Source organism: Leopardus geoffroyi, chromosome B4, assembly GCF_018350155.1.
Source record: "Leopardus geoffroyi isolate Oge1 chromosome B4, O.geoffroyi_Oge1_pat1.0, whole genome shotgun sequence".
In the NCBI taxonomy this organism is placed as follows: Eukaryota; Metazoa; Chordata; class Mammalia; order Carnivora; family Felidae; genus Leopardus; species Leopardus geoffroyi.
This window is the reverse complement of record NC_059341.1, coordinates 133579440-133593113: the sequence shown is the minus strand read 5'-3', so window position 1 is coordinate 133593113 and position 13674 is coordinate 133579440. Positions and strand designations below refer to the sequence as shown.

The 13674-nt window shown below is 58.1% G+C and overlaps 1 protein-coding gene across 2 annotated transcripts in view; it reads right to left on the bottom strand.

Moving 5' to 3' along the window:
- CACNA1I (calcium voltage-gated channel subunit alpha1 I) overlaps window positions 1–13674 on the bottom strand; it is a 117235-nt gene that overhangs the window by 60754 nt on the left and 42807 nt on the right. For both annotated transcript variants that reach the window (XM_045465897.1, XM_045465898.1), the window contains exon 5: window positions 6653–6750. In XM_045465897.1, coding sequence (XP_045321853.1) covers window positions 6653–6750 — 98 coding nt within the window. The remainder of the gene's footprint in view (window positions 1–6652; window positions 6751–13674) is intronic.

Below are 13674 nucleotides of genomic sequence, written 5' to 3'. Positions count from 1 at the left end.
GTGCTGAGCGAACGGGAGAGGCCGTCTGCTGTTCCTGCCATTGCCAAGGCCAACTAATCAGGGGCACAGTGGGTGCCAGGGAGGCCCAGCCGGGCAGCATACGGCCGTGCTGCTGAGGACACAGCTGCTGGCCCCAGTCCAACGGAGGAGGGGCCTAGGGGCTGATGAGGGGCCTTGGTGCCCCCTCCTGAGTTGGGAACAGATGCCAGCCAAGGAGTGTGCGCCCCTAACCCTCCATCCCCATGCTCACGCCCCAGGGTGGTCCTAGCCCCTGTCCCACAGAAGGTCCCGGGACCCACCGTGGCCCAAAGAACTCCCACTCATTCTTCAAATGTCCTGTTCCCCTCTCCTCCATAAAACCTCCTCAAAGTAAATATTAGTGATCCTTCCCCTCAGTCCCTGCTGCCTCCATTACAGCATGTGACCCACTGGCCCATAGGTCCCGGCTAGGGTATCTGCCTGCAGAGAATGGGCTATGTCTACTCTCCATGGTCCCTTAGTGAATGCTACTTTGGATGAATGAATGAATGAATGAATGAATGAATGAATACATAGTAGCCCACTCCCTTGACCTGGTATCCTGTGCAGGAACTGCTCCCTCCTGATTTGTAGAGTAGAACTTGAACTTGATTGCAGGGGAGGGGCAGAACAGCTCTCACCCTGCCCCCACCCCCCTAGCATTTCCCCATTCACACACCTGGCGTCTCTTCCTGTTCCCAAGTCAGGGTCTCACTAGGTGTTCTGGCCACGTGTTTTCCCACCTACCTCCCTCTCTTCCAAGAAGGCAGCAGCCCTGGGGAAATCAGGCCCTGTACCCATCTCCCCTCCTCTCTCCCCACTCCTCCCCTCCCTACCTTCCACCTGGGGGCTGCCAGGCCTTTCTCTGCAGGGTGGCTTGGGAGCCCCTGTGGGCACCAAGGACAGACAGCCCTGAAGTCCAAGGTGTGGCCTGGGGTGGAAGCCTCCTCCAGCTGCCCCCAAGACCCAAGGAAACACACACTTCAAGCGAAACTGCCCAGATTTTCACGCAAACTCTGTTTCAAAGTGAGTCTCCCAGCTTCCTTTCCAACAGATGCCCCGCAAGGCAGAATCCAAGAAGAAATCCTGGGGCCTCCTTCACCCATGCTCAGAATGGCTGGCCTAACCACAGCCCAGCCGGGCATGAACCTGGGCAGAAAGGGCCAGAGCAGGCCTGGGGTGAGGGGCACGGTGCCCAGCCGTGAATTCAGGGCCCCTCGGCCTGACGGGCAATTGAAAACGTGCCTGTAAGACCAGATCATTCGAACACCTCTCATTCTGAAACTGGGGCTCTGAGGATCTCTGAAACCAAGAGTCTAGGATTCTGAGGCTTGACGAGTCTAAGATTCTGTACGACCCTCAGCAAGATTAATCCCACCAGGATCCCACGCAATCAGTATACGGCACGGGTACCTTACCAGGAGCCAGTGTTGTGTGGACATTTTGCTGCCCTGGTCTAGCAAGGGAGGGCTGGGACCCCATTTTATGGGTGGGGAAACTGAGGCCTGAGAGGCGGAGCCACTGCTCCAAGATCCCAGATGCAAACCCTAGTCTAACTGCTGTGGATGCTGTGATCTGTGGCCCCAACACTGGGACCCTCCTCCCTCTGTGCGAGAAGCTGGGATGGGCCGGTTCACTGGGCACCTGCTGTACTCCTGGGGTGCAGACTAACTCACGTGGAGGTGCTACGTGCATCCTCATCGTGCAGACAGGGGACCGGAGCAAGAGAGGAACCTTTCCCCCGGTCCCGAAGCTAATTAATGCAGGACCAAGCTTTAAAGACTGGCAGGAATGTTCCGTATGAACCGCTCTGCACCCCTGCCTCCTGCCTAGACTTGTCCCCGTCAGGTCGCACAGAGCCCAGTGCCACAGGAGCTCTGTGCTCTTGACAGCAGAAGGTGTTCAGAAAGGGCCCCGAGGGCATCACTTCTGCTTTGACCCTGGATGTGGCCAGGGACTTTCCTGATGCCCTGCAGATGGTGTGGCTGTCTGGGATGCTACAAGTCACAGGGAGGAGAAGGCTGTAAAAAGGAGCAAAAAGCTCTGGGGTCGTGAGAACACAGGTTCAAGTCCGACCTCAGACCCCCCCCCCTTCCCCCACCGCTATGTGGCCTTGGGCACTTTACTCAATCACTCTCTGCCTCGGTTTCCACATCTGTAAGCGGGCATCGTAATGGCACCAACATCCTAGAGCTGTTACGAAACAAGATGATACAGCCAGGCAAAGCACCGTGGCGAACTTGCCCGTTTCAGCCATTTATCATTATTAGTAAATCCCTAGAAGATGTGGAAAGCTCCCCTCCCGCCTTCCCCTGACACGCGGCCCCCTGCCCACCCAACATTTCCACCTTTTGCACGTGCAGGTCGGTCTGCCAAAAATGCCCTCTCCAACCCTCTGTGTGCTTGGTGATCGTCTCCCCACATCAGCCTCCGCAAAGATGCCCTGATGCCCCCGCCCTGTCCTCAGTGTTCTAGTACCTTCTCACAAGAGTAACGCCTACTGACCACTTACTGCACCCAAAGTTCTATGCTAAGCTCTTTACACACATGATGGCATTTCATTCTTACAAAACCGTATAGAAATTGGTATTATTAACCCCATCTTACTGTTGGAAAATGGAGGCCTGGAGAGGAGCATGGGGGCCCAAGGCCCCACCATGGGCAAGTGGAAGGCCTGGGGCTAGAACCTGGGCCTGCGTGTGTGGAGCAGAGCTTCAGCTCCTGGTCCCCCAGCTGGGACCTGCCGGTGGCCTCCCCCCCCCATAGCTCTGCCCTGGGAGCACATTTCCTGCCTCTCTGCATCACCGCCACCCCAGGCCCAGCCCAGAGGCCCCTGCACAGGGGGTGGGTTATTGCTGAACCCGGGACTGTGAGCTGGGTGAGCTCTGAGGGTGGGCAGTGGCCCAGGCCAGGCTCAGTGTCCCCAGCAGCTTCCCACAAGCCTCCTGGCCTCCCTCGCACCCCTCTCCACAGCCAGGGCTGAGGCACAGGCTGGTTGACTCTAGATGTGGGCCAGCAACTCAGACTCAGTGGGCTCAGGGCCTAGCAGTGACTAGGCTGGTTTCTTACTGGAGAAAAAAAAGGCACTTTTCATATTTAAATGGCATGGCGTGGCCAATGGGCTTTGGGAGGCACCACAACATGCTTAAGGGGTGTGCAGGCCGAGTGAGGAGTGAGGCCCGGAGTGAGGCCTGGAGTTGCCTGATTGCCCGGATGGCGCACTTTTAGAGATGATCCAGCCCCATCTTGCCAAGGCCCAGAAAAGGATGGTGATTTATGAAGGCCACAGCAAGGAACCAGAACCCAGCCTCCTGACTCGCAATCTGGTGCTTTCCTCTCTCCCTCCCTCCCTCCCCAACCTTCTCCTCCATGCCCCGCTTCCCTTTAGCCATCAAAGGCAGAGCAGCGGCCTGGACCCAGACCTGTGGGGCCAGGTGGAGGGACCTATTTCACAAGGTTTGTAAAGAGCACCATGACTCCCAGGTGCCCCATCCGTCCTGGGCAAAGTCAAGAACTACACATTAATCCAGTCCCTCCCCTTGCTTTGTGCAAGAATAGAGAAACTGAGGTCCAGAGACACGGGGGTACTTCCCAGGTCACACAGCAGGCTCCCGGCAGAGCCAACAACCAGCACCTGCATTCCCTGACAACCCAACTAAGTCCTCCTGGCAGATCATGCGGAGGCTTTTGCAGCCGTTGCTGTCCTTTTTAAATTGCAAGTAGCCACCCGGCTCTCCACGGTTTTGCAATTAATAGCCCATAATTTCACTAGCGCCAACTCCCTAGGCTGCCACCTAGTGGCCAAGCTGAAAGCCACAGGCCATGGTTGAAAAGAGGGCGCCCCCGGGGGCCGAAGAAACTCTAAAGACAAACAGGAGGACTTGGAATGTTTCAGGGCAACATCTAGAGAAAAAGGAGGCAAGCAACCGAATCTCTCTAGAAGGCACTTGTAAGAACCTGTGCCACCCTCCCCATGCCACCCGTTCGCTGGCGACTCGGGGCAGAGGGCAAAGCTGTCCCTCCTGTAAAGGAAGGGATGAACCACCCAACCCCACTCTAACAGCCTGAGGCTCCTGTTAATTAAATTCCTCATCAGTGTGAATTCATCTTAAGGTCTCTTTCCCAGGGGAGCGCAGGGTGGTTTCTAAGTGGGGGGAGGGGATGGACGCATCGAGTATGGTTTGGATCCCAGAGGGTCTGTGCCCCCAACGCTCCCCCACGCCGGGGTCTGAGCCATTCTTTGCCAGCTGCGAGGCACAGTCAGCTCTGAGCAGGAAACACATTCCCCATCGACGGGGCCCGGGCCTCCCAGTCCCGCCTGTTAGCAGGCAGGAGGCCCCCACGGGAAGAGGCCGAACTCCTCTCTGGGTGCTCCAGGCCACGCAGCCTCCAAAACTGGGAGCAAGTCTCCGGGAGCAAGGGGCCCATCGCCGTCCTTCTCCAGAGAACCAGGCAGGCTGGTGCTGGGGACCCGGAAGTGACCTCCACAGCCAGGAGCCGCCTAATGAGCTCCTCACTCGGGGCAGTGAGAGAGGGAGGAAGGGGGCCCGGGGAGAGACACAGGCGCCACCCACCTCACGTGCGCACACACACGTGCACACACGTGGTCGCCTGTGGTCACAGAAACCCTCATACCCACGTGCACGCACACCCGGATGTACAGAAACTCCCCCTTGGAGACCCTCATCCTGTCCCCTCCTCTCGTAAACCTTCTCTTCTCAAATGTCCCGCCACATCGCTGTTCCGGGGCCGTCAGATCCCACCCTCGCCCAGTGTGTCCACTTCATACATATCTACCGAGCGACTCGAACATACCAGGCGTCGCTGCGGGCGCCCTGTGAATGAAGTCCGCCTTGCGGCCAGCTTCCTTGGAGAAGGGGGTGGGACACGAGGGAGAGGAACACACACTGCAGAAGGTGTGCCCGTTAGAAACTCGGGCTCCAAGTTCCCTGCCGTGTGACCTTGGACTGGTCACGGCCCTCTCTGGACCTCATTTTCCTCATCTGCTAAATGGGCTAAAGATGGTTTTGAACTAGGAGCCTCGCAGGATTGGTGGGGGTGGAAGGGGTTGAGAGAAGCTGGCGCTTAGGATGACCTCGCTGGATGTCCCTCCCCTGCCCCCAAGAGTCTCCCAGGGCAGTGGGAAGCGACCGACGTGGTACCACTGAACCGCTCCTCCCCCCCCGTCGCCGATAGCTTTGGCTCTCATCACTCACCCCTACCCCCGCCCCTGCCTCCCAACCCCTCCCTCAGGACCTTTGTGGTAGCCCTCAGGGCCCCCTGGGATTTCCCAGCAGGTCAACATATGTGTGGGGAGATGACCCTGTATGTGCGACCTTGAGACGCCAAGAGCCCCCAGGCCCCCTTCGGACTTTGCCCAACCGGAGCCGGCCTGCCCATCTCAGAACGAAGCCATAGTCTGGCCACCCTCCTGGCCACCTTGCTCCACAAATACCCTGGAGCATGGCCTCCCTGCGCTACCAGGCCTGCCGACAATCAGGCCAGCCCCAGCCTGTCTGGGCAGAGGTTGGCTGGATAGGGCAGGTGACAAAGCCCCAAGGCCCCAGGGTTGAGAATTGGGGGAGTAAGGACCACTCTGACCGTGGAGGAGGAAGAGGTGCTAGGGGCCCTCCCCTCTTATGCAGATGGGGAAACTGAGGCTCAGACAAGGAAGAGAAGCAAGCGTTCGGATAGAACCAAGGAAAAGAGTTGGGCTCGGGACGGACAGAACTCCATGCAGAACCCTGTCCTGCCACTGAATTGCGGTGACACCATGCAAGCCGCTCTGAGCCTTACACGGCGAGTTGAGAGGCTCTGAGTTAGGCATCCGTATGTCAAATACCACACAGGAGGTAGGCAGGTCTCATAAAAGTCCCTGTCCTTCCCTGACGGCTGAAACCCCATGCAGGCCAGGTACTCCCCTCCCCCTCTCCTTCCCCATCCCCCATCCTATTCCTAACTCAGGGTAGCGGAAAGAACACAGTTCAGGGAGTCAGGAGGCCTCTTGAGCAAGTTACCTCGTGTCTCCAAGTCTTGGTCTCTTTACCTCTGTTTTCCTGTGAATGGCCCGCCTCCCTCACAGAGAGATTATAAGGCTCAAGAGAAATCATGGAGATGAAAAGCTTTGAAAACTATGAATCTGGGCAGATGTCGGGGCTTGTTGTTATAACATAACCTTCCGGCACTAGGCAGGCGGACAGATGGACGGAGGGCTGGGTCCTCGCGTGGGTCGGCAGACACGCGGTGGGGGGTGATGGAGCTTGAGTTCTAAATCAGCACGAGTTGGGATCCCCTCCCCACTGAAATGCTGCCCGATACTCTCAAACTAAGCAGCTGCTTTTCACACATGTGTCCACCTTGATAGCCACCCCCCCCCCACGAGGAACCTTGTCCCTAAAAAGCCAGACTCCCCAGAATGCTGCAATCTGAGTTCTTTTGGGCCTCAGAGGCGTCAGGACCACTCTCCAGGATCTTCAGGCCCAAATACTGGCCCATGAGCCTGGTGGGAGGAGGACCCACATCTGTCCAGTCGCTGAAGGACCCCTGTACCCAGCACGGGCACCGGAAGGTGCGGGTGAGTCTTTTCTTAGTGCAGAAGTGGCTGGCGGGGAGCGGGGAGGGGGGACCAACTCACTGGGCACACGGTTGATGGCTTTGAGGGGCCTCAGGACACGCACGGTGCGGATGGCCGACAGGTTGATGTTCTGGAGGTCCAGAGAGTACTCGACCATCCTGCAGAGAAAGGGGGGAGAGTGAGGGATGGAGCAGGAGGGACACTCAGGGCCATGGACTATTCCACGGCCATCTAGCCACCCATGCACACCCACCCGTGCCCGCAGCTGCCTGGAAGGGAGACATAAGGAAAGGGCTCAGAATCCTGGCTATGCCCCAGTCAGCTGTGTGGCCTGGACTGTCTCCTCCTAAGTGGAACTGGCTGTCTCTGCCTCCGACTGTCCTGGGGGTGCCATAGATGCGGTGGAGGGCAGAGTGAATGGAAGAGCAGAGAACTTGGGTCCCCATTGAGGGCCCAGCCCTGTGCCAGGTGCCTCTTGCCCCTGCTTTCCCAGCAGCCTCTAATCTGAAACAAGGAAGGTCAGCAGAGGAGAACCAAGGAGCTGGGAGACCCCCAGCTGACCCCAGGTGGTGACCGGAAACCCGCACTATGGGCAGAGGCCTAGAGCTTATATCTTGCTTTATATCTCCCCTGGCCCCCAGGCCCCCAGCAAGCCTGGGTCAGATGCCCAGATTTACAGATGAGGAGAGGAGCTGGAGAGAGGTGACGTCACATGTCCCACGTCACCCAGCATCTGGGCAGAGGCTCAAGCCAGGCTCAGGCCACACCTGCCCCCCTCCCTCTCTGTTCTCCTGGCCTCTGAGCCCAACTGCAGGCTCACACCAGGCCAGGTGTCACAGGCCACATCTCCTGAGATGTGACAGGCACGCTGTACTTTGCTTGCAAGGAAAGTTCACTCTCTCCTGGGCATGCTCCCCGCAAGGCACCCAGGCTCCAGCTTCAAGGCTCACTGCGTGTCCCAGTCCAGGCCTTGGCACCCATTGTCCCTTCTGCCTGGAATGCTACCTCTCACCTCTCTGTCCACCGAAACCTTACTCACGCTTCAAGGTTCCGGGCAGACGCCCCTGGAGTCCTGGAAGTTTTTCCACACCCAAGTCCACGATGAACCAAGCCAGTCTAGGCACTACAGACACAAGTGACTCAGACCTGGCCCCAACCCTCAGGAGTACCCACTCGCGCCAGGGAGAGACTTAAAGGCAGCAAACATGACACTAGGGCCCTGGCCACTGCCTGAGTTCTCTCCTTCAGGACCTCAACAGACGGCCCCGCCCTCCCTCTCTACACTCCACCAGCCCTGAAGCTCCTTAGAGACAGCCTCCTCCAGGAAGTCTTCCCAGATCTCCACAGAAGGCAGATCTCTGAGGTCCCCTCTGCGGTCTCCTGGCTTCCACCGGATCCTACCCGCTCAGTTGCTACCTGCCCCCACTTTTCTCCACTGAAAGACAGGCTCCTGGGGCCTACGGCCTCGGCCTGACCCCGGGTGTCCGGCTCACCAGACCCTTCCTCCCCGTCCCCCCTCCCCCCCATCATCCACCCCGGGGCTCCAGCACTGCGGCCGGCTCCACCTGTCACTGCCGTCAGCAGGAAATGAAGGCTTTTCCTACACACCGTGCAAACCTGTCCAATTGTTGTGGAGCCGCCGCCCCCTCCCGCTGCTTGAAGAATAATTGAGTGAAAGCTTCTTTGCCTGAAATGCCTCCATCCATCCCCCAGCTTTCTGGGGCACAGGCTCCGGCTCCCATGCTGGCTCTCACGCAGAGCCACACACACCTGCACACAACCGTCAGCGCGCGCGTGCACACACACACACACACACACACACTCACACACTCCTCGGACACCCTGATCCACACACACTCCCACCAGAGCCCAGTTTTGGAGAGGGGGCGTGACAAAACAGTGACAGAGAACTAGAACTAGAGATGACCTGGGGTCCCCAAGGAAGGGAGGAGGAGGTGGAGGAGGGGAGGAGGGGGAGGGGAAGAGGCAGAGGTGGGAGGAGGAGGGGGAGGAGGGGGAAGGAGGAGGAGGGGGAGGAAAGAGGGGTGCCAGGAGCGACAGCCTGGCAGAGAGGGAGCTGCAGGTTGAGGGTGGCCCAGGGGCAGCGGATGCGGAGAGAGGGTGATGTGAGAAGGAGGCCGAGGGAGCGAGAGGATTCCGTGCGTGGGTGAGCCAACTGTCATTTTCGTATTTTGTAGAAAGAGCTCTCCAGGCAGCCAGGGAGACGCGTGTGACGGAGGCACCGTGGGGGCGGCACACACAGCACACAAACAGGCGCTCACACTGGCACGGGTGCACACGCACCCTCACACCCCAGGCCTAGGAGAGCCCCCCCCCCCGCCACCCAGCTCCAGCCCGCCCCCCCCCCCCCACCGTGCCCCACCACCACCAGCCCTCTTCCTTCCGCCCTGGCTCCCTCCATCCTGCCAAGGGGGGGGCAGCACCAGGCCCTGGGGAGAGCGAGACCCCCAGAGCTCAGTTTATGCTTTGCTGGGGTGTGCTGGGGTGGGGGATCCCAGCCTCTGCCGGATTGAGCCCCCTCGGGATCCTTTGTTTTGGGAGCCCCGGGGCACACCTGCTGAGCTCTGGCAGGTGACAGCCCAGGATTTGTCCCCATCCCCATGAAGTCTCGCAATAAAAATAAATACATGCCTCATAGAGGGGTGGCTACACAAAGAAAACACATGGTTTTTGAGGGCCTACCGCTTGCCAGGCAGTTCTCGTTCCTCACCTGCATTAACCCGTTCGAGCCCCCCTTTACTTGGATCCCACCGCACCCTGCCTCACCCTCCCCCGGACCAGGATTCCACACCTTGCCCCGCTGCCCTGGTTCCGTGTCCCCCCAGGCAGAACCTATGCTCCACAGACTGGAACTACTGGCTCTTAATTAAGTGAGGCAGGCCCACCGTGGCCTGCCCCCCACCCCCCACCCCCGACAGGGGACAGGGGACAGGCGACAGGGCAGGGCGAGGATGGGAAATATCTACAGATACAGATGAATAAACCCCATGGTGAGAAATCAGGTCCGCCTCCCCTTTACGTTTCTCTAAAACAAGGAGGGGACTGGCCCCTGGGTTGCGAGCGAGGCGCAGGATGTAACTGTTTCCAAGGCCCACGATTACCCAGAGTCAGAAGCTTTAGGGTCTGAGCACCTCTCCGATGCCAACCCGCTGATGGGAAGCTGATGAGACTCACGCCCATCTCTGAGGTGGACTGAAGCAGCCACTGCCTGGCAGGCCCAGCCCCTCCCCTTCGCCCCTGACCCGACCTGACCCTCCAGGCCTTCAGTGTGGGAACACATCACACCTTCTGCAGCCTACTGCCAAAACCCCCCAGAGACCTCAACTTGCAGCCCTCAGGGTCTCCTCTGAAAAGCTCCCATGAGAAATTTCTTAGAGAATTTAGTGTTAGGATCGTAGCTCTGAGCTTCCTGGCAGTCAAGTCAAAAGGGGAAAGGTGACGCGTTACTGAGTCCTTGGCAGCAGGAGAGATCTTGGCACGGTGGATCCTTCCGGGAAATCCAGTTGCCTAAACATTTCTCTGAGATTCTAACTCTCTCTTCTATATATCTACCTGGGGGGTGTAATATTGCACCTGCATCCCCTGTCTGGGAAACAAGACAGGGTATAAATGCATTCAGTGATAAAGAACACATAGTAGGTGCACAGTGAAGAATCTAATAGTTCTTATTCTTCTTTGAGAGAAAGAGGATAGAAAGGGGGACACCGGACAAGGATGGGGAGAGATGCGCAGGGTTGCAAGGGTAGAACCGTGGGTTTAATTCTATGCCCTGGGAACTGTGCTGTCCTGACAGTAACGCTGTGCCCCAACTTGGGACAGTCTGCTCACAGCTCCCTGACCCCTGCCCTAGTCCCATCACCATCCCTTTCTCCTGACAGCTTGAGCAGCCTCCTGACTGTTCTGTCTCCTGCTTCTTCCTCCCACACTCCTTCTTCAGTCAGCCAAAACTTCCTAAAACTCAAATCTAGCTGTGTCCCTCCCCAACTTAAACCCTCCATGGCTCCCCACTGCCATCAGAACAAAGACTAAGCCCCTGACCATGGCCTACAAGGCCCTCCGGTCTGGCCTTCCCCTCCCCCAACCCCTGCTCCTCCTCTGCACATCTGCGGCCTATCGAGCTCCCCAAATACACGCCATTCTTGCCCCCCTTTCCTTTGCTCGGTGCCCCTTCCCCTTGCTCTCAGCCTCCCTTCAAGACCGTCTCCTCCACGGAGCCTCTGCTCAGCCCTTCCCTGCACCAAAGGCTGAATTCACCCTGTCTGCTCTGGCTTCCTCCACAGTCTGTTCACATCTCCTGTCTAACATGGGTTCCCCAGAAGCAGATCCTGAGCCAAGAACTCAGGAGGTGATCCCGGGGAGTATGTCGAGGGAGTGGAAACTGAGAAAAGCCAATGAGGGGCTGTTGGTGAGCCGGCTACTGCTGTGCAGAATGGGGGCACGATCGGGACCCCCCGAGAGACTGTGGAGCGGGCCTCAGAACGGGACCCGAGACAGCAGGGAGGCAGGGGAGGGGCACTGCAGCATTCCCACAGACAGGTTGAATGCTGGCCACGCACCCCCCCCCAGACGCACCCCCGCACCAGCCCCACACAGCACCCAGTAGGCACTCAGGGATCTACTTAGCACGAACACCACCTGTGACAGAAGAAGCTACCGCCTCCCACCCTGGATGACAGCTGTGGGGGACCCCCCCCTCCAAAAAAGAAGGTGAAGAGGGGTCGCTCTGTGGGTGAATAACCATTGGGCTGACTTCCTTCGGGCCCCAAGTAAGACATCACTTACGAGAGTGAGAAATTAATTTCTAATTACACAGTTACTTTATCACGCAGCTTCGGTGCTAAAAGTCTAAAAAAAAAAAAATCAACAAAAACCCCCACTACCTCCTGCCAGCTCCCAAGCGCCTAATTAGGTAAGTAATTTAGCTTTAAAGCGAACACTTTTGTCCTGACATCACCCCAGGAGGGGAGTAGCTGAACCCAGTTCCAGGGCTGTCCTTGAGGAGAGGGGCTCAGGGGTGGCCATGCCAGAGCGGGCTGGCACACCCTTACTTATTCCTGCTGAGGCGCCCTCCCTCCCCCACTCCCAGATCCCCTGCCTCCCAAGAGAGGCCCAGAGCCCCGGGCCTGGTCAACCACTGCACAGGATCTCCCCCTCCCCCCCCTGCCCCGCCCCGCCCCGCCCCCAGCCACTGTGATCAGTTCGGGATGGGCATGTGACCCCAGGTGGGCGATGGGCGGCAGGCGGGCCCTTGAGCTGGGACTATAGGGAAGAGGGCTCTCCTTGGCTAAGCCGCCGCCTGGAAACCCTAAGGCGCTAATGGCCATCTTGCCTCCGTGGTGGCCTCAGAATTCTACCAACACAAAAGGCGGCTGAGTCCAGAGCTGGAGAGAGGCAGGATCCTGACCATATGGTTCGAGCACTCTCTCTATCTGAATCCCAGATCTGCCCTCTGCTTTTTCCGGTTCTGTCAGCCAATACACTCCCTTTGGGGCTTGGGCCCCGTTTGCCTTGGGTTTCTGTCACTGGTAACTCAGCGTCCTGGCTGATTGACAAGGTTTTCCTCAGCATTCACACGTGTCGAGCACTTCACATACCTTCTCGTGGCGGGGGATTACGGCCCATTATGGCCCATCAGCTGAGGCTCCCAAAGAACCCAGTTCACACAGCCAGAGGGCAGGGGATCCGGAAGCCCTGCCCAGCCTACCCTCCGGCTCACCAGGCATCAGGCCAGCCGCCTTCTGGCTCACGACACCCTCCTCAGCTGGTCAGGCGGCCGGTGAGCACAACACACATGGCAGGACCTGGAATAGGGCCAGCATCCCCGTGGGCAGGCTTACCCAGTGGTTAAAGCGCGGAGCCTGGATCCCGTCCCCAGCTCTGCCGCTAGCATACCGTGTGACCCTGGGCAAGTCACTGAACCGACCTCCCAGGGCCGTGAGGAGCAGGAAATGGGTTCCTATGCGGATTCGGTGCTGAGAACAGGGCCTGGCCCACGTAGGAGTCAAAGAAGAGTCAGCCGCTATTATATCACAGCCTCATGTGCTGCCTCAGCTCACGCTTGCCCACGAATCGCATGTGCCTACTCAAACCGCACCCCCTGAATCCCACCTCCTGCCTGAGAAAGCCCGGGCAGCACGGGCCTCCGGAAGCTCTGCCAGGACCCCAGCGCCGTCCGCCACGTGGCCTGCATTCCAGGAACACCTGAACATCGCGTGTTCCCAGAGTGCAACGTTGCTCTTGCCAGGCGTTTGCCAGTCTTTCTACCTGGTGCACCTTCCCGTGCCTTCCAGATCCCACCCCTGGGCAGAATTGGGCTCGCCCGCCTTGTGTCCCACCGTGCCTCGGTCAGGGCACCTCTGGCTCTGAGGGTGTGCTCTGACGTGTCCCTGTTCCTCGGGGCAGGGGCTGGATCGGAGTCCCAGCTGCGTCCCCAGTGTCCAGCCCAGGGCCCGGTTTAGAGGCGGGCTCTCTATACCAGCTTGTCAAACGAATAACTTGAGGGACGAGATCAGAAAAAAGAAAAAAAAAAAAAAAAAAAAGGCTTGGAGCTGACAAGAAGCAACATGAAATGACTGAGACGTAACGTCTTTCCAGGAAATAACCCCTCCCAGAAGATGGTTTCTGTGTGCCGCTGATAAAAATAGGGTGTTTCCTCAATCTTTGCAAGGGACCCACGGGGGCTTTCTTAAAATGTAATTTAGGATGTAGCTAATGGGAAGGAGACTGAGATGCTGGAAACGGCAGCTCATCTGTCAGGAGGCAGCTCTGTGATGATTCAGGCTTGTACTAGTGGGTAACTCGACGGCCAGCCTATGCCACAACCCCACCACCTAGCACATAGTAGGTGTTCAGCGGAGGCAGGGAGGGAGGAGATACCGGAAAGAGGGAATTGAGGAGCGATAACATTAGCCCTTGACCTTGACCAGCACTTTCTGATTTATGGGTCACCGTCACCCCTAAATCCTCACACACATCCTATGGAACCAGAAGTACAGGGGTTATTAAGCCCACTTGACTGTTAAAGAAACTGATGCTCTGAAACCAACTCGGGCCGAGTTCAG